General features: G+C 42.5%; 1 protein-coding gene across 1 annotated transcript in view; it reads right to left on the bottom strand.

Moving 5' to 3' along the window:
• Positions 1-20,225, bottom strand: part of ENPP1 (ectonucleotide pyrophosphatase/phosphodiesterase 1) — a 1,288,649-nt gene that overhangs the window by 760,404 nt on the left and 508,020 nt on the right. The window contains exon 7 of the mRNA XM_044063702.1: positions 12,083-12,162. Coding sequence (XP_043919637.1) covers positions 12,083-12,162 — 80 coding nt within the window. The remainder of the gene's footprint in view (positions 1-12,082; positions 12,163-20,225) is intronic.

The raw sequence follows: 20,225 nt of genomic DNA, 5'->3' as shown, positions 1-20,225 counted from the left end.
AATCACAACAGCCTTTGATAGTTATATCACCAACCTCCACAGCAATACCCCCAAATGCTGTGAGTTACTGCACAATACTAACTCCTATCCAGAGACAACAGATATTGGCAACAGTATTGCCAACACACTCCGTGCCAGTTTTACCCCTCTCTCCCCCAACGGGAATAATCACAATGGCAGATGGATGCCAGGCACCTAGCATTACTGCAGGCCAGGTTAGACCTGCATTGTCCACAGGGAAGAATACAGCTTCCATGGGAGCCAAACATATCCATGACTGTGCTCTACATGATGTACAAAGATATCTGGCACCACATCTGTGTGCCCTGTTCAGTCACAGCCTCACCTCAGGCTTTGGCCCTTCAAAATGGCACACTGCTACAGTCATCCCTCTCCATAAAGGGGTGGCATCTAAATACCCTGGGGATTACTGGCCCATTAGCCTGATGAGTCTACAATGTACAGGTATGGACCACATCATCAGGGACCTGACTGACCAAGATATAGGTGATCTCCTAACTCTGGACCCCACACAGTTTGGCTTTGTGAATGGCAGATCATGCCTGCTCAACCTGGTTGACTTCTTTGAGTGAGTCACCAGGGCTGTGTATGACAGTAACGCACTGCATACAGCCTACCTTGATCTGGCCAAGGCTTCTGTTACCATTCCTCAGTCAGGAATTATTGATAAACCCACCAAACTAGGCATCAATCCCTATATCAGTGGGTGGGTTGCAAACTGGTTCACATAACACAGGGTGACAGTGGCAAAATCCAAGTCAGACTGGCAAGCAGTCACAAGTGGAATCCCACAAAGATCAGTACTGGGTAGTGTCCTGTCCAGCATCTAACTCTCAGGAGTCCAGCCCAACACAGAGGAATTCTGGCTGACCAAGTTCACAGAGGACTGCAAGCTGTGAGCTATCATTAACTCCACAAGTGATGCAGACATCCTACAGAAAGGCCTCACTGAGACCAATGAGTGGTGTTGAAACCATGGCCAGAAGATTAACACCACAAAATGTGTCATCGTCCCCTTTGGTAAAATACTCAGTCCCCTCTCCTTCAACCACCACATTGCCACTGTGGTCAGGAAGTCCTATGTGGCACATTGCATTACCAAGGGCTTTGCATCCAAGAAGGCAGAGGGAATGATCTCTGTCTTCTGTTCCCTCATTAGACCACTCAAGTATTCTGGCCCATTTGACATGCGCCTCAGCAGACACCTGCAACAGCTGGAATGGCCACAGATGCACCTCACAAAGAGGTTCCTAGGCATTAAACACACATCCTACACAGACAGACTCAGAATACTCCAGCTATTCTCTGTGTCATATCACCTCATATTACCTAGTTAGAGGCTATCTGTGCTTGACTTACAAAGCCATGTCTGACCCAGCTGTTTTAGAAAAGACATCCCAATCCCTCCACACCACACAGTGCAGAGACTTCTACCTCATTACCACAATCGCTACAACATGCTGGTAGGACAGGTCCCTCAACAAGACTTCCCATACATGTCATGCAGAGCACCTTGCTGTCCCTGCTTCAGAGAAATCTTGATTAGTGGATGTGTAATACACAGTTCACCCCAAGGATCACTGCTGTGGCTCTACTTGATACAGGCACTTGGAAGTAACATTGGTTGCCACAATGGCAGGGCCCTTCTATAGGCTAGGCTTGTCAATAATCCTGGGCCATTAGCCTACTACACACTTATGAACCTATAAGGGGAATGACATCACCGGGACTGATAAAGCAGGGCAGTGGGTGTTAAACTTATCAAAACACTTTGTCCTACAGACACATTTCCACACACACTTATCAGATGTGAAAGTAGAATCCCTACCTAACTATGTATTTGCACCACAGTGTTTCACAGTTATTACACCTGCCACAGAGCTTATGGGGTTGAGCCTTGACGACAGGGACTTCTAAGGTGAGTGATATCTGCAGGACTGCTAAAGTAGGGAAAGGGGAAGTGTACTTGGTTTGAATGGACCCAAAAGCTTTAGCTTGTAAACACACACAGAGTTTGACATTTGCCAGGACTGAGATTAGAACTCCTACCTAACTAGTTATTTGTACTATCAGGTTATGCAGTTATTGCACACACCACAGAGTTTATGGGGCTAAGGCCCGATTAAAGGTACTTCTATGGTGACAGACATCTTTAGAACTGCTAAAGTAGGGCAATGGGAAGTGCACTGAGTGAGGAAGGCCTGTTCATTCCTAGATCCTACTGATATTTCTCCAAGTGTATGAGCATGCCCAGTGTGACCTTCTACAGTACATGTAGGACTCCATTCCAGGGACTGTTGTACTCCAGTCCAGCTTGTTTTGTGCTACAGCCATACCTCTCAACCTTTGGTGCAGGATATCTGGAGATAGCCTATCAAAATGGGGGGACAATGGGCCATACGGTGATTGTGACTATTTCTCTCAGTAATGTATGGGTTGCTAGGGTTACAGGGCTTGTTTAACAGACATCTGATATATATGCCATTTGACACTGTCATGTATTGTTTCAGTACCTTGTGAAATACCTCCTGAGATCATTGCAGTGATTTACCAAAAGAATACAGGGTGGGTGATGCACGCACCAAAATTATGGACCAAATGCTACGCATTCTTGCACAACCCAGCTTGTTGAGAGGTGGGCCTATGAGCAATTGACTGCTGAAACAGTGGAAACAATCCAGCACTTTGGTGATATGTTACAATGGTGGAATCTCTGTGCCTTTCGGTTCTTGCCTGGTCTGATTTCCAGTCCACAGTTGGGTAATATAAGTCAGACAGGATCAGGGTGACAGGCAGACTCTGGATAGATTTGTAGGGGATTAGATATGGGGGGTGTCCTAGGTCAGATATGTTTGCCTATAGCTACCAGTGCTTTGCACAGGGATCTGCTCAAGGATTGACTGCACTTGGAAGGTCTTGTGTGTGTCAGACTATTTGACCAGCCTGGAGGTGTGTGTTTGTCTGACATATATGTATGGCCCACCTCATTTTGCTTGGCTGGCCACATTTTGGGGTTAGGATGTTGCAAAGGATGAGTGATCAGGGAAGGGTGTGTTACCCCCCTCCCCTATGGCTGTGAGCCGGGTTTCTGTGTGTGCAGACATGTCACCATCTTCAACGGTTAGGACTGCCTGCAATGAGTGCATTCCCCTGTTTAGACTCCCAGCCCTGCCTGCCGTCTGTACGAAGTATCATAGAATGTCCACATTTATGACTCATATGTCTTGCTGGTAACACAAACAAGTGTGGTTTTTAAGGAAAAGTGTTTTTCAAGTCACTTGGGGTTGAAGTCAGATATTACTGACATTTGACATTGCAGTTTCTGACTTCATACCCATCAGACATTCCATGCTACTACAATCATTCCATCAACTTTATTACATTATTAGAGGAGTATTTCAAAGGTGTCCTTTTCTTTGGACATTTTCATTCCATTATTCATGGCTTTGGCCAGATTCCTGGCTCTCTGACACTGGCAGGTTTTCTCCTAGCAGTTATCAGCATGGCCTTTCTTTGCCTTTTTTAGACTGTGTTATGTTGGTGTTATGGACCCCATGACACTCCCTAACAGGGCACTGTGTGTGAGGCATGGGCATTTGTCACAGGCCTGTAGGCCAGGTGTGACAGATGCAGGCCATTTGTAACAAAGCAATGCATTCTGATGATCATGTTCCCAGACTGCCAGCAGTGGACAACCCTGGGATGGCACCAGTAATTTGACTGTGGGTGTTACTGAAAATTGCTTTCTGTTTGTGTTGAGCAATCACTCTAGCTGACGGCTGGATGTTGCTTAATGCTAGGGACATGTTACTGCATTGCTATGGGACTATGGGGGGTGACATATGTACACATTACACATTTGAAGAGACTGTGCTGATATTTGCTTAACATTTAGCATAGTGGTGTGCCCTGTCTTTCAGAGTACAGGCATAGCAGTATCAACCACAGGTCAGATTGTTCTGGAATAGACATTTGTAGGTTCAGACTTCTTACCTTTCAAAGCCATACTGCCACTGCCAGACCTGCTGTGATATCACTGTGTAAAAGACTGTAGGTGGGGATTTCATGGATGTCACCATGTGAGGGCCTTTGCCAGGCATTTCTGTATGGCTTTCTACATCTGATCTGCTGGGTGAGGCTGGAGTTGGGTATGGGACCCCCCACTTTGACATCCATGCATGTGACCTATGACCCACCAGTTATTTGGCTTAACACATATACTGTAGTGGTATTTGTCAGCTAGGGTGGTACTGCATGGTGTGGGTAGGCCAGTACTGGGAATACACTCTCTGTTTTTCCACAGAGCTGTCAGTTGTTTGCTGCTATCCCAGTAAGCCACCCCATTTCCTTGCATGTTTGAATCAATGCCATACATATGCTATCAGAACAATCCACTCCATTCATTAATTTTGTTAAGGAGACTGACATACTTTGTGCCTGAGGCTGTTATGTCAGATGCAAACAGTACACTGCCTATACATGGTAGGGTATAGGTGGTGTGTTGTTTGGCATCCATTTTACTGTGTGTGCGAGTCAGAAAGAGAGATCAGTCCCTTGGGAACTACAGTGTCAGTGTATGCGCTATACATTGCCTCTTTGCCAAGGACAGGGCATACCTCCATCTGCCTACAAGGGCAGGCTCAGGATGTTCCTCCTCCAAGTCCCTTTGTGGCTGTGGAGACCTTGGCAATGGTGGGGGACTGTGTGAACCTTGCCTGTTTTGTTCCTGCTGCAGCTGTTTCTGCAGGATCATATTGTGTAGCATGGCACATACTATGAACATGTGTGCACATGTGGCTGAAGAGTACTGCAAGGCTCCACCGGATATGTCGAGGCAGTGGAACCATGACTTAAGCATACCAAACATACGCGCTATAATGATCCTGGTTTGTGCATGCTCCTCATTATGGCATTCTTGTGTGGGTGTGTGTGCATTTCTGATGGGTGTCATCATCCACGGCTCCAGTACATAGCCAGCATCCCTCACCAGATGGCCATATGGGATGTCCCCACTGGCAAACGCCTGGTACAGCTGTGACGAATGCCAGATGTGAGAGTCGTGATAGCTTCCAGGGCTGCTAGCACACACATTCATGATAATGCCCTGGGCATCACACATGACCTGGCAGTTGATGGAGTGGAACCCCTTGCAGTTTAGGTAGACCCTACCCTGGTCACCGGGTGGTGCTTTGATGTGGATGTGCATGCAGTCTACGGCACCCAGTACCTCCAGGTATTCTGCTATACAGTGGAAAAGATGCACATTGCTGGTCCTCTCTTCACGGGTGCTGGAGAAGTAAATGTGCTCAGCGGCAGGCAGTCGCATGGCATCCAGGAACTGGTGGAGTATCCTAGACGCATATGCCTGCGAGACCCCCATGGTATCCCCAGTTGGTCTTTGGAAAGTACCTGTAGCTAGTATTCCTAAGGGTACACATACCTTGGTATCCACTGGGATGGGTTCCCCTCTGCTGATTCTGAGTCTGAGGCGAGGCCGGCACAGTTTAACAAGTTGCTGAAGTATGTCCCTGTCCACCCTGTAGTGCTCTACTATCTCCAGATCATGTAGCCCCTGGTAGGTTACCCTGGGTCTGAACACTCTTCTCCTCCTCCTCGGTCTGAGTTGATTGCCAGCATTATCTTCCTCACCACCCTCAGTCTCTAGCACATACTGATAGATCAAAGCAGCAGTAGCCCCTAACAAGTTTTGTTAGTTTTGTCAGTTTAAAATTCCCCTGAATGTGTACAACAGTGGTGTAGACTGAAAGGTGTTTGCATAGTTTATATTAGTGTGCTGGGCTGATGCCTGTGTAATTGCCTTATTCTGATACATTCCACCTGCCAGCTATGGTAGTTTTCCTTGATTGCCTTCCTTCTGCTGTTTCCCCTTCCCATTTCCTCCCAGTTTAAGCCCTGATGTACACTGTGAATTCCTGGTGCTCAAATGTAAACAGTTCTGCTATCAACTGTGGGTTTTTTTTCGGCTCATTGTATGATGCGCACACCCGTTTAGCTAAAGTAAACAGTTTTAAGTAGAACTGGCCCTCCCTGGATGCGAACACACACTGCATTTCATGGAATAAGAAAATACAGCCTCAGGCACACCCCCTTACTTAGATGTGTGTAGCTAAGGGCAAACACGGACCACTGAGCTCCAATGTGCTTACAAGCATGATACACCCCCTTTTTCATGTTAGTTGCTCCTCCTGTCTACACAGTGGTGTTAGAGCACCTACACGGTTAGGTGCAGTCTAACACTTAGAAGAAATGTCTGAGTCAGTATAAATCCCCACATTTGCATACCCCACTGCCTTACTCCAGATTTACTACATTTACACGGAGCCTTTCCCCTTAGCAACCACTATTTCCTGGTATTGTTTTCATTCTGCATGCCACTGACTATAATGGCAAAATGCAGATTTCTCTCAAAATTGATTTTTCCTCTTTTTATTTTTTAATTTTCGGCACAATCCCATTTGTGCGCCACTGCCCTATGCTTAAAAGGCAGAGTTCGGACAAAAAAAGTTTTACTTTAGAAAATTAAAATTCTTTTTCATGCCAATGGCCATGTAGTTGGCCATTGGCGTGCCTAATAAATGGAATACATGCTTTATTTGAGGCTGTCATGCCTCCGTTTTCTTATTTGCAGAAACTTATTCATCTAGTAACTGAATACATTTCTGCAGGTTAGACTATTCCTGCACTAACACCTGCCTGCTTGCTGAATCGCTAAATCACCTCATTTGTATGGTTTTCACCAGCAAATGAGGTGATTAGCATAAGGCAGTGGTGTTCATGCAGGAATAGTGTAGGAGCTCTCCTGCATGTCCCGGGAGCTCTATGCTGAATCGCTCGGCGGACATATTGCATGCAGCAGCTCCTGCACGTTGTGCAGGGCTTAATGAATCCCGAGATTGATCTTTGTAATGCTACACTTTTTGTACTTGTTATACATTAGTAAGGGAACAAAAATATGAATCAGAGTAAAACAAGGAAGTGTTTATTTTATTTTTATTTTTTTGACATTGTAATGAATACTACTCTTTAAGAATATAAAACAGTCTGTGATGAAACAAGATGGAATGTTTATCAATGCTCAGATTCCATTATACTTAGCAAACACAGGTGATTAACTGGTGTTGTAAAATCACAGACTTGGGCAAATTTCATCCTTCAAGAGTTAGAGCTGAGCTTGTTTTTTGTAGGCCTGCAGTCTAATAAATATAACTGTATAGGATTTGATGATGTAGGTACATTTTGACAAAATATTTATTTATTTATTTTACATTTGTTTAATGGGGAGGTCTGACTGGACAGAGCTGTCTTTTTTCAGGGGAGGCCCGGGGAGAAAAGCTCCAGAACAATTGCTAACATACTATACATAAGACATTTACACATCAGCATTGTGGTTTACACATTCAGTTACAAAAATACAGCAGATAATAACATATGATTGCATAAGATATTTACATAAGCATAGTGGTATAGACATACAATTAAAAGTATAGCAGGTAGTAACATATGATGGTTGTTCATACAGTATGTTTAGTAGAGATAATCTTGAAGATGTACTGAAGATAAGACAAGAAAGTAAAAATTAAAAAAGGAGGAGAATATAGACAAGTTCATATGAGCTGCATTGACATTTTAAGGGAAAGCTTTTCAGCTTAGTCTATGGGAGAGTCAGTGGGTATAGATGGGGCAGTGAGTTGGTAAGTAATGTGTGATAATATATAGTACATCTGTGGGAGTTTTAAAGAGGTTGGATAGTGAGTAGGGAGGGGAAACAAGTTAGAATATGTCAGTCAGGCGCTAGGCAGTTTTGTTTTGTTAGTTTTTGTTTTGTTAGAGATGGTATTAAAGTACTAGGTACATTGTTTGTGGAAGAACAAACAGTGTTGCAGCAAAGGGATGCAATATTATTAGAAACTCAACAGATATTAAAGAAATTGAATTTTTAAGGTGTCTTTACATAAGAAAGCATACATATACTACATACAATGATACTAAGAAAATTGTGTTGTATTGAGAGTGTTTTTCCATTCCCTATGGTTAAAGAAAAATATCTGTTGCAGATTTGTTTGGGGTTTTATGGGGTTCTGTATTAAACCCAGTAAGGAGAGATACTGTATATAGTAAAAAGGAAAAAAGGCCAATGAAGAGTTGGTAATGACTAATCCAGTAGTATATTTTTTTTCGGGGGGGGGGGTCTGTGCAAAATATGTGGAAAAGCACATAGATATCTCTTTAGAAACAGTATGCACAAGTTTGGAAAATAATGCCTGAAAAAAAGAAAGAAAAAAGGCCTTAGTTTTTTTTTTATTTCTGGGAAGTATTTGCATAAAATGATTTCATGGAATACAGACTTACTTTGTATAAATGAGAAAAGAAAACTACGATATAAATGTATTATGGTTTAAAACTTGGAGTAAATTAGATGGCACAAAAGAAAAGTGTATAAAATTCAGAAGAAAAAGGTTTAAGGGAGTATTTGCAATACAATATTTTGTATGGAGGTTAATAAAAGAACAAATTAAATATAAAATAAAGGAACAAAGATTTTGTAATGTATATCAAGTTGTGGCAACTACAGTTCACGCATTCATAGAATGCAACGTAATTCAATTGTTTTGGAAAAAGAGTTCTGAAGGTATAAATTGTAAACATTTATAGTCAATAACAAAATGCATGATTTTGTATAGTTGTGATGACCAATTTTTTTGTCAAAAATGTATGTTTAAGATAAGTTGGTATTGAGTGTATTACAGATTCACTGGATTCCTTGATATGAAGAAGTACTATATAATATTTGAGATTGCTCTTTGATATTAGGAAAAATGAGAAAATTGTTATGGCAAAAGGGTTAGGTTAACATGTTTTCTGTGTAAATAATGTTAATATGTATATTTACAAATTTAAATTGTGTATAAGTGGACTTATGGAAATGTTTTTGAATCACATGTAGTTTTGGATTTTTCATGTTTATGTTTTAAGACCTCTACTGTTTTTGATAGGTCCTGTGGGATCTTTAATATCTGTCTGAGCTACCACTAACTCAAGTAGATGGGGCCTCAGTTTACTGTCTCTTCCAAATGATGGCATACTCAGGAATCCAACACCCACCCCCTGTCCTTTTATCTACTGATACCTGAATTTGCATAAAAAGATGTAGCTTGGAGCTGATGAAAGGATTACAGATCAAGTCATTTCTGACCTTTTCCCCTGGACTGACAAAGGACACTGAATTTCCTGAATTAACTATTGTGTTAACAATCAAGTCATCTGGTCTGGGAATCGAACCCACAACTTTTTATTTTTCCAGCAACAAAGACAAGTGTGCTACCTGCTGAGCCACTGATACTAGGTGTTACTGATTTGTGTTTTTGCTTTTTTCATCAGCTATTTCATGTCACTCAGTCATGATTTAATCACATACAAACACACACGTGAGCGCGGGCGCGCGCGCACACACACACACACACACATATATATATATATATATATAAATATATATCCATGACACTTAAGAAAATCATTTTCACTATATGTTGACAGCTTAAATTTCCACATGGTGTACAATATTTATTTACAATGTTTACAGTTTTTTCTTAGCCCATTCTTGGATATCATAAGTTTGTCATCGTACTTTGTTTATTTTTTATTTATCCTTTATTGACTAGGTTAGTCCCACTAGTAGCCTCTTTTCACAGTAGACTTGAGGTGGCATTTATACGGGAAAATTTGGCCAGGGCATTGGGAACTTCCCCTCCTGTTTTTGACAGGTGCAGTGAGATCTTTTACATCCATCTGAGCTACCACCAACTCAAGCAGATGGGACCTCAGTTTAATGTCTCATTCAAAGGACAACACACTCAGGAGTACTGCACTGTAGTGTCAGCAATTGACCTCTTTTGTATGGGATAAAACCCACATCCTTCTGCACCAAAGGCGAACGGTGCTATCTGTTGCATCACTATGTAAATCTTAATGGTACCAATGGAGGTCTTCCTGGGGAATGTAGTGCTATTTCATGTATTTACTGACAATATGTTGCATGAGACAGTGTTACATACACAATCTGAATCTTCACCACTACAATATTACTTACGTTTCACACAGCCATTCACTTGCTAGATCACCTTTAATTTTCACATAAGATGACAAATCAGTTGATCTGTAGTATATCTGCAATATACAGTCATGGAAGGGCATCAAAACAGCAAAAGTGACGTCACTGCAAATACACTACAATAAAAAGGCTGCAGACGTCGCTCTTTTAACTTGTCATTACCACAAATGACTGGTTGTGGAGAGTCACAAAACCTTGGCTTGTGTACTTTGGTACTGAACAGCAGCTGATTCAGGAAAATCAGTGTCCTTTGTCAGTCCAGGGGAAAAGGTCGGAAAAGACTTGATCTGTAATGTTTTCATCATCTCCAAGCTGCACCTTTGTATGTAAATGCAGGTATCATCAGATAAAAGGACAGGACATGAGCTGCTCTACTTAGGATGAAATTTGGGCAAGCTGGTAGTTGCCTGTCTGTGACCATACATCACATTCTAAAGTAATAGTTTAAAGTGCAAAGTAACAGGGTGCATGTGCTATGTGATCGCTTTTGAAATAAGTATGAAACTGGTAGTTTGCAAGTCTAAGCATTGTATACGTTTGCCAAATAGAATATAACTATCACAATCTAAAGGCAAAGTTTTTTTTTAATCTATTTATGATATGTTCTTTTGTGTAAGGAATGATGTTGAGTCACACTAGGTATATCAATTAATCAGACAGCATGGGATATGAATCACAGCAAAGTAAATGCAAGATGAGCTTAACATCCATTTGCACATGCCTATTCTCATATGCAGAATGCTTAAATAATAATAATAATAATAATAATAATAATAGCAACAAAGCAACAGCTTTAAAAAGGACAATGGCTAGATTTCTACTCAATTACTACATCTAAGCACAAGTAAATACAAAAAGCTGTAATGTTATTAGAAAACTAAAAAGAAGAAACTGTGTGCTGGCCCATTGACAGAAACCACTGGAACCAAGAGCAGACTTGACACTTTTTTACTGGACTAATGCGTGTTTTACATAATAGCTACTCAAGCTGTCTGACCAAACTGCCAACAAAGTGCTCATGTTAGCTGTATTGTAAAACCTATGCTGGCCAAAAAAAAAGGCAACATTATCACATCTGTGTTCTAGTGTTTTCTGTTGTAATGAAGCAGAATCACTCCTGCACTAATACATTTTTATCAGTATGTAATACCAGTTCATTTTTTTCTCAAGTTTATTTAAAAGCCATTATAATTCACACAATAAGGTTTAACATATGGAAAGGCTGACTGTCTTCTCTTTTGATAAATGCTGTGCAGTTACTATTACAAGATCTGTGCTCAGTATATTCTTCAAGGCCAGTTCCTTTATTTACATTTCAGAACATTTCTGTTACACTAATTCTATTAGGTGTGTGTGTGTGTGTGTGTGTGTGTGTGTGTGTGTGTGTGTGTGTGTGTGTGTGTGTGTGTGTGTGTGTGTGTGTGTGTGTGTGTGTGCATGCTTATGCGCATCTACACAAGCATGTGTGGAAGATTGCACACGACTGCATGGGAGTGCATGTGAATGGAGCTTGGGCTGTGTTAACAAAGATAGAAGAACATGTGCCTAGTGGTTTAGTAACCTGTATCATCAGCTTATAAATCATTAAATACTAGGAACTAGAGGTAGATAAGGTGGCCTCACTTAAGAAAACGTCCTTTATGCTTAACTATTTTTATGATCCTTCATTTCCAAGGATGTGGGTGCTTGTCTTTTTATCATAAGTGATCTCTACAGCCTGAATAAGACCCCATAATCTCTACAACCTATTGAAAATAAACTCAATACCCATAGACAAGATAAAAGAAAAATGCATATTCTGGCCTCAATGTAATGTATGGCAGTATAAAATACAATATAAAATTCTGAATGAAATGAAGCAATGGGTGATATCCAAGAAAGAATGGATATATGACTCATATACATTTAAAACCAGTAATGATGTCTACTCACTGTTACAATACTGTAATGATTCGGGAAGGTTTTTGTTGGGTAAATAGGTCTCATGCTAGCAGCATGTGTGCCACATTTTTCTGAAATGAAAGAACACAGACATTAGAAAGAGTGCTCTCACAGCTAGTTACATGTTATTGCAGTTAGTAGTTTAGGAAATTATATTATTGCATGCTAATGTACCTAATTCTCTTGTTAGGAAACAAAACAGGCACGCTGAATGACCTACTTTGATGGCAGAGTACAGAGGGACAGGATTAGGAGTTGCTAATGTCATACCGTAGTCCTGCAACTTATTCCTCATGCATCTGTGTACTTTGTGATTCAGTAAGTCATTTAATCAAACTAGTGCTCCTAAACTAATTCTTTTAGTCTTGGTCAACCCAAAAAACAGTGACTTGTGCCATGTAGTTCCTCCCAATTAAACAAGTGGAATAATAAAGGCAACAGAGTATGTTTACACTACAGCCATGAAACTATCATGCAGAACAACTGCAGCCTCAAAAATCACTTATACTAAAAGTGGAATATTTATCCTATGTTGCAAGACTATTAGAAAAAAATGACTTTTCAAAGCAGCAGTAATATCATATTTATATTACTTAACTGATTTATTTCCAGTACTTTAACACAATAGCTGCAAAACGTGCTGCATTTCAATAATATTCCAGATTATATAAACTAGTGTCATTCTGCTTAAATAGGTTTAGAAAAACAGTTGCATCTGCAGCAAGCAATGAATTCCTGAACACAATAAGTTAAACTCGTATGTTCTGAGTTTCTGGAATTAGTAATATGTCTTATTTACAGACCCTCAGACACAGGTTTCTTTCTTTTGGCTTTTCCCGGATAGGGGTCGCCACAGCGGAACTCCAGTCCCCTAATGATTGGCAGTAGATTTTTACGGTGCCGAGGTGCCAGCTCGACGCCCAACCTTCAAAGAAGGCACACCCATTCTACACGTCTTTTGAACACCACTCGACCACAGGGAGGACATGCAGACTCCACACAGAAGGCGCTCCAGCTGAAAATCGAACAGGAGAACCTATTGCTGTGAGGCAACAACGTTACCACTGCACCACCGCGGCTGTAACCATTAATTAGTTACTTAATTCTATCCATATATATTCAGACAAGGCACTCTCTCTGTTACTTGTAATTTCAAAGTGTATGCCTTCAAATGTTCTACACACTGATGAATCTGCAACCTGTGCCAACCATATGCATACCTAGATGTTCCTAAAACCTACAGAAAGGAAAAAGAGAAGTTGCACAGTGTCAGATGTGCCAAACTTCCAGCTGACCTCCTAAAGTATAAAGAACTTAGAAATCAGACAAAAAAGACTTTTATTATAATTTCCCCCAAAACATTAAAATCTGATCCAAAAATAATCTGGAATGCTATAAACCAAATACTACATCCAGGTAACCCAACTCCAACTTCACCAAACCCATGTCCTGACAAGTCACCTGAAGAAACTGCCAATACCTTCAACACTGACTTTATGAATCCATTTCCAAACTATTTAACTCCAACCTCTCAAACAACAACACTTCAAACCTCTCTATACAGCCCTCAACCACTATCTCAGTAAACTCCTTCTCTCTCAAATCTGTCTCAACTGACTATATCAGAACTCTACTCTCAAAGCTCAAACCATGTTCTGTATCAGCAGACAATAGCCCTTCTTACTTTCTCCAGATTGCTGACACACTCCCTTGCTATGCCTGTATCTATACTAATCAATCACTCCATCTCTGAGTCTAATGTTCCTTCTATCTGGAAACAGTTTTTCACTCTTCCTATTTATAAAGGAGGTAACTCCACAGAAATATCTAATTTCAGACCTATCGCTAGCCTTTCCCCTCTCTCCAAAATCCTTGAGAAATGTACACACAAACAAGTTATGCATTATCTCTTACAAGAAAAACTTCACACTCTAACACAGCATGGCTTCTATCCCAAGCACAGTACAACCACAGCTCTACTATCATTTCTCAACAACTTAGCCCTTGCTAAAGATGATCACAAACTCATATCCTGTCTATTCTTTGACCTTTCTAAGGCTTTTGACACTGTCTCACACACTCTGCTACTTAGTAATCTTGTAGACGTAAATGTCTCCCTGATACAGTTGCATGGTTCTCTAGCTATCCTCTGATAGGCTGCAGTCAGTACATTGGGACTTAGCACTCTCTACCCATCTCTCAGTAAGAAATGGTGTTCTCCAAGGTTCCATTCTTAGACCTCTACTCTTTAATATCTTCACCAACTCACTCCACTCCTCTTGTCCTCAGTCTAACATTGTCCAATACGCAGATGACTCTACAGTCATAACTATTGCTAATTCCCCCTTAGAGCACCTAACAAATACCCAGACATCTTTCAACTTAGTAGAGACATGGCTCACTAATAATCAGCTCATCCTCATCCCTAAGAAAAAAAAAGTTATGTCTTACCATAACGTTCCATCTGTATTGTTAATCTGCATTCATTCATCACTGATGGAAGTCGGTTCCGTCCTCTGAACCGAGTCGGCCTTGTACCAAGCTTGCACCAGCCAAAAAACTCTCGAGCTAAGCTTTTACCCATAGTACCCTTCTCCCTGTTATCTCAGATTGAGTTTGCCCATTATTAGTAAAGCAGAGGCAGTTTCTGCGCAAGTACCCTAACTCAGCACTTGGACCCAAAGTATCCCCCTGGAGGCTTAAGAGGAGTAAGGAGGGTGGGACATGATGAATGAATGAATGAAGATCAATAACACAGATGGAACGGTATGGTAAGACATAACTTTTTTATCTGATGTTGTTAATCTTCATTCATTCATCACTGATGGGACAGGGTCCCCAGCTACCTTGCGCCAGTTGGGTGGCCCTTATGGAAGAATATTCCTGAGCACCACTGAGCCAAAAAAAGCCCTTCCTCTGGAGACCAAATCCAGTTTGTAATGAGTTATAAAGGTATGAGGATTAGCCCACATTGCTGCTGCACAGATATCATCCAAAGAAGCTCTTGAATGGAACACCACAGAAGTAGCCATCGATCTAGTAGGGTGAGCTTTGATTTTCTATGGTATAGGTTTTTTCTCATGATGATAAATGAAGAGTATACAATCTCTGAGCCATTTAGATAGGGTCACCTTAGAAACTGACTTTCCCATTTTAGGACCAGAAAAGGAAATAAATAACTGATCAGATTTGCGCATTGCTTTTGTGCTATTCAGATAGAATCTCGACTGTCTGTGCACATCTAATGAATGCAGACAGTACTCTTGGGAAAAAAACTGGAACGTCAAAAGTCTGATTAATGGAGAAATCCAAAATCACTTTGGGGAGAAAGGAAGGGTTTGTCTGGAGTGATACTTTGTCCTTGTGGAAGATCAAAAAGGGGCGTTTTATGCATAGAGCGTGGAGCTCAGAAATTCACCTAGCTGATGTGATAGCCACCAGAAAAAGAGACTTTCAGGATAAGAACTTGATGTCACAAGTAGCTGCAGGTTCAAAGGGTGGTTGTGTCAAAGATTGCAGGACTAATGTGAGGTTCCATGGTTCTATAGGCTGTTTGACTGGAGGTCTAATGTGAGAGACTCCTTTTAGAAAGGTTTTACATAGATGATGTGAGATTAAAGAATTCCCAAAACCATTATGGAAGTTTGAAATAGCAGCTAGATGGACTCATATAGTAGAAGCTGCAGCACCGTCTTCAAAGAAATTTGACAAATAATCTAGTACTGCAGTAACAGGAACTGAGTACGGATCTAGTTTTCTCTGCTTAGACCAAATTGAAAATCTCTTCCATTTGTCAAGATAAAGTTTCTTAGTGGAAGGCTTGTGGGAGGCCAGAAAAATATCACATACTGGGGAAGAAAGGTTGTTCTGCCTGGCAATCAGCAGAAGTGGAGAAAAAAAGCTGTCAGCTTGAGACTGATTAAGTTCGGGTGACTCAACCCGTGGGAGTGAGAAATCAGGTCTGGAGTTGGATCCAGAATCCATGGTCGGCATAGCAGGTGAGGCCTGAGAAAGGGGAACCATACTTGTCGATGCCAGTAAGGAGCTAGGAGGATCACATTGCTTTTCAACCAAAGATCTTTCTTCAAGAATTGGGGAATCAGATGAATGGGAGGGTAAGCATGTAGAAGTCTTGTGGGGCAATCGTGGGTAAGCGCGTCCCTCGGGGACTCACCCTGCAGGAGAATTAGGGCAAAGTAGTTGCTGCATTTGTGGTTTGATGGGGAGGCGAATAGGTCACAGCAAGGCTGGCCCCAACAGTTGAAAATTTTCGTCACGATGGATGGATTGAGGGACCTCTCATGAGGTAGTAAAAATACATCTGCTTAATTTGTCTGCAATCACGTTAGAATCCCTGGAAATATGCTCTGCTATCAGAAAGTGGTTGGAAGCTATCGCCCATTGCCAAATTCTTATTGCCTCTCGACATAAGGGATAGGACTTGGTTCCTCCTTATTTGCTGATATACCAGACTACTGACATGTTGTCTGACTAGATGGCAATTGTCCCAGAAGTGAGGACAGATTGGAATGCTTGCAATGCTAAAAGCACTGCCCTCAGTTCTAGGACATTGATATGCAGATTGGTCTCTATTGTGGACCATGTGCCTTGGACTGTCATTCCGTGAAAATGCCCCCCCACCCGATCAGAGAAGCATCCGTGGTCACAGTGGCTCTGGGCTGAGGAGGATGGAAGGTGTGGCTCCAAAGTTCTGTTTCTGGCCTCATCCAACAAAGTAGGTCCTGTTTGCAATGATTGGTTATCCAAATCTGAAAGGACAAATGGTGAGGATTTGGGTACCACTGAGATAACAGAAGCCATTGAAGGAGTCTCATGTGAAGTTTTGCAACAGGCACCATTGGTATAGAAGCTGCCATGGAACCTAGGAGCTGGAGTACCTCCCATGCTGAAACTTTTTTTTGGCAGTGAATCATTCAGAGTTGAAGCCTCAGTCTTTGTAATCTGGGAGAGACACTAAACAGAAAAAAATCACTGATCTGACTGTTCTAGATTGTAAGCTTTGGCTTACATAAGGTCGATCAATCAGCATTCACTTTTTAAGCATTTGCTGATCTAATATAGACCCGGTAATACACATGCTGAAGGTCCATCGAGCACATCCAATCTCCATTCCCCAAAAAGGGGAGAATGGACTGAACTGTGACAATCCAGAATTTTGTTTGGGTGACAAACTTGTTTAAATTGCTGAGATCCAAATTCGGTCTCCAGCCCCCTGTCTTTTTTGGCACCAAAAATCTTGAGTAAAATCCAGATCTGCATTGGTCTGGTGGGACTGCTTGAATGACTCTTTTTTGACACAGCCTTTTTATCTCTAGAGCTGCTTTTTTCCTTTGACTGGGTGGAATGTTGGGAATTCTTCTTGGTGGCTTTGGGTAAAAATTGAAACGGATGTGGTAGCTTCTGGTTATTACCTTCTGCACCCAGAAATTGGTGGTTATCGAATGCATGGCAGCATGGTGCAAAGAGTAATGTCCCCCAACTGCTTCCAGAGGAAAGCCATGGGGCAGCCCTTCAGGAGCACTGGTAGGACTGTCCAAAGAAAAAGTCTCTGGGTCCCTGGTTATGTGGGCCCCCTCTGCCTTGGTAGGGGTGTCTTCCAGAAGAGTTATCCCCTCTGTCTCTGGGGGTGAATTTACCACGTGTGTCATGAAAAGGACTGAGACTTTTTGTGCTACAATGTTCCACTCCTCTGATTCCTGCAGAAGGAACGCTGGGGGGGGGTGGAAAAGTCTACACCTATGGCAGACAGGGTCTTACTGTCCTTATCACACCTGGCTAGAATGTCCTTCACTTTTGGGCTGAACAAAGAAGATGCTTCAACTGGAGCATTCAGGAAGGAAGACTTAAAGGGGTCCACAAAATCACAAAGGCGCATCCAGGCATGGTGTCTCATAACTACGCCTGAACTGACAGCTATTGCCGCCCCTTTGGTTGCATGGGATATTAACCTCATGGACGAGCTCAATATGAACTCCAGGGTTGCGAGCTGTGAGGCAACTTTGTCACTCACCTCATCAGACACCTGTCCTGATAGAGTTCCAGAGAGTTCAGAGATTAAGTCTCTTAGAAGCCTCGTAAAATGTGCCAAATAGTTCAAAGACCATATGGCAAAGGTCGATGAAGCAAAGCCTCGATTCCCTAATATGTCCACCGCCTGGAACTCCCTGTTAGGCAGATAAACTGTCTGGCTCTCTTCAGCATGCTCCTTCTTCATGGCCCCCACCACCACCATAGCATCTACCGGTAGACCTTTAGACCAATGTGGGCTCTCCTCAGGTGGGTATAGAATTTTATCTGGTCTCTGTGGGATTGGCTTAACAGAGTCAGGATTCTTCCATGCACGCTGCACCATGAGCTGGACTAGCTCGTCTGCAGGCAGGGTCACCCAAGAGGTAGATGGACTGGTATGAAAGCCCTGTAGGAAAACAGACTCCTCGGAGGAAGGACTTTTGGGCTTCCAGTCACCCCTCTCTTTCAACATTTCAAGGATGTCTCCAAAGGAGACATCTTTAGGGGGGTGACCATGGGGACCCTTACTCTTCATTGTAATCCATATCCTCTGTAAGACACTCCTCTTGCACGACTTCATCATGGTTTATATTCGGTGGGAACTTCTGAGGAGGACACGGAAGAAGGGGAGCTCTGCAGTAGGGTTTCCTGTGGCTGTCATGCCTGATGTCCCAGAATGGTGGCTTGTGTCAGCTGCAGCTCAGGGGAAGGAGACATTTGAGGTTCTGATGCTGGCGGTTTGCTTTCAGAAGCAAGAGCCCTCTCCATTGCCCAGAAAGCAGGCCTGCCCAAAGAGGAATGGAGCCTGGAACCAAGAAAGACAACTTCAGAACTGGGGTTACACCCCGCTCTGCCGAGCCAGCTCCCGAGAGAGGAGCCACAAGAAGGATTGGTGCCAACAGGACTCCTAGTGCCATGGATGGAACCGTAGACACACTCAGAACAATACTCAGCACAGAAGAGCGCGTAGCCCAATCCTGCACCTGAAGAAGACCTGGCTCCAAATGAGACAGAGGACAAAGGGTCAGCTCAGGGGCCACAAGTGAGGCCCACTAATGGCACCGAGGATGTGCGCATCAAAAGAGGCATCAGAGTTGAGGGCTTTGAAACCTACAAGAAGGTCAAAGGAGGAGAGTAGGATGGAGTCTGTGGAGAAACACTCCCAAGTCCAACAGGTAAATGGGTCTTAGAGGGTGTAGGAATCCCCCTGGCTGTCAGCAGCTGGGCTGCAAGGTGCACCACATCAATTTCAGAAAGGCTCCTGGTGGATCTAGTGGATATCCCCAACAGAGACTTTGGCCATTCAAGGAATGGGCTACATATCTGTCCCTGAAAGGGGTCCACAGACAGGGAGTATCAGGTCTATGTTGGGGGTATCCAATGACACTACTGTCTCGAGTTTGGAGATGGGGAGTAATGGAACATCTATTGTAGTCATGGATACCGTAGATAGTCTCCATGCTGTAATGCCACTCGGTACAGAAGTGGGGGTGGAGGTGGCTATTGGGGGAGGCTCAGCTATGAATGGAGCCATAGGAATGGGTACCAGAGTCATGCTTGGTGCTCTGGCACTCGGTACCAAAGAGGGTGAAGCAATTTGTAACTTGGGTATAAATGGTGCCGTAGACATTATTGGTGCCAAAACAGGTGCCGACAATATAAAGGCAGTTGACGTAACCGAGGTCGGTGTTATAGAGATCCGATGACACTTTAGGCTTTTTTGGTTTAGGTGACTTGTCCAAATCATCAGAAGGTGAAGAAGGCGCAGAATGTGGTCTTTTCTTTTCTTTCTTAGGAGGGGGGGGAGAACCCTCTGATGCAGAAAGAGCCTCTGAAAAGGGCATCTTAAGGAGGTCCTTTAGAATGAACTTGTTTTTGTGTTCATTCGGAGTATGGGCACTAAACCGCTTGCAAATAGAACACTTAGGTTGCACCGAGAGATGAGGAACCCCCAAACAATACACACAGTCTTCATGAGAGTCGCTGTTTGGCATTTTCCTACCACATTTCAGGCATTGCTTAAAAGCCTGACATTCCTTTCTTTTCAGACATATTCAACACACACACACACACACACACACACACACACACACACACACACACA

The sequence above is a fragment of the Protopterus annectens genome, chromosome 1.part0, assembly GCF_019279795.1.
Source record: "Protopterus annectens isolate FY-2018-M chromosome 1.part0, PAN1.0, whole genome shotgun sequence".
In the NCBI taxonomy this organism is placed as follows: Eukaryota; Metazoa; Chordata; order Ceratodontiformes; family Protopteridae; genus Protopterus; species Protopterus annectens.
This window is presented reverse-complemented; position numbering and strand designations above follow the sequence as displayed.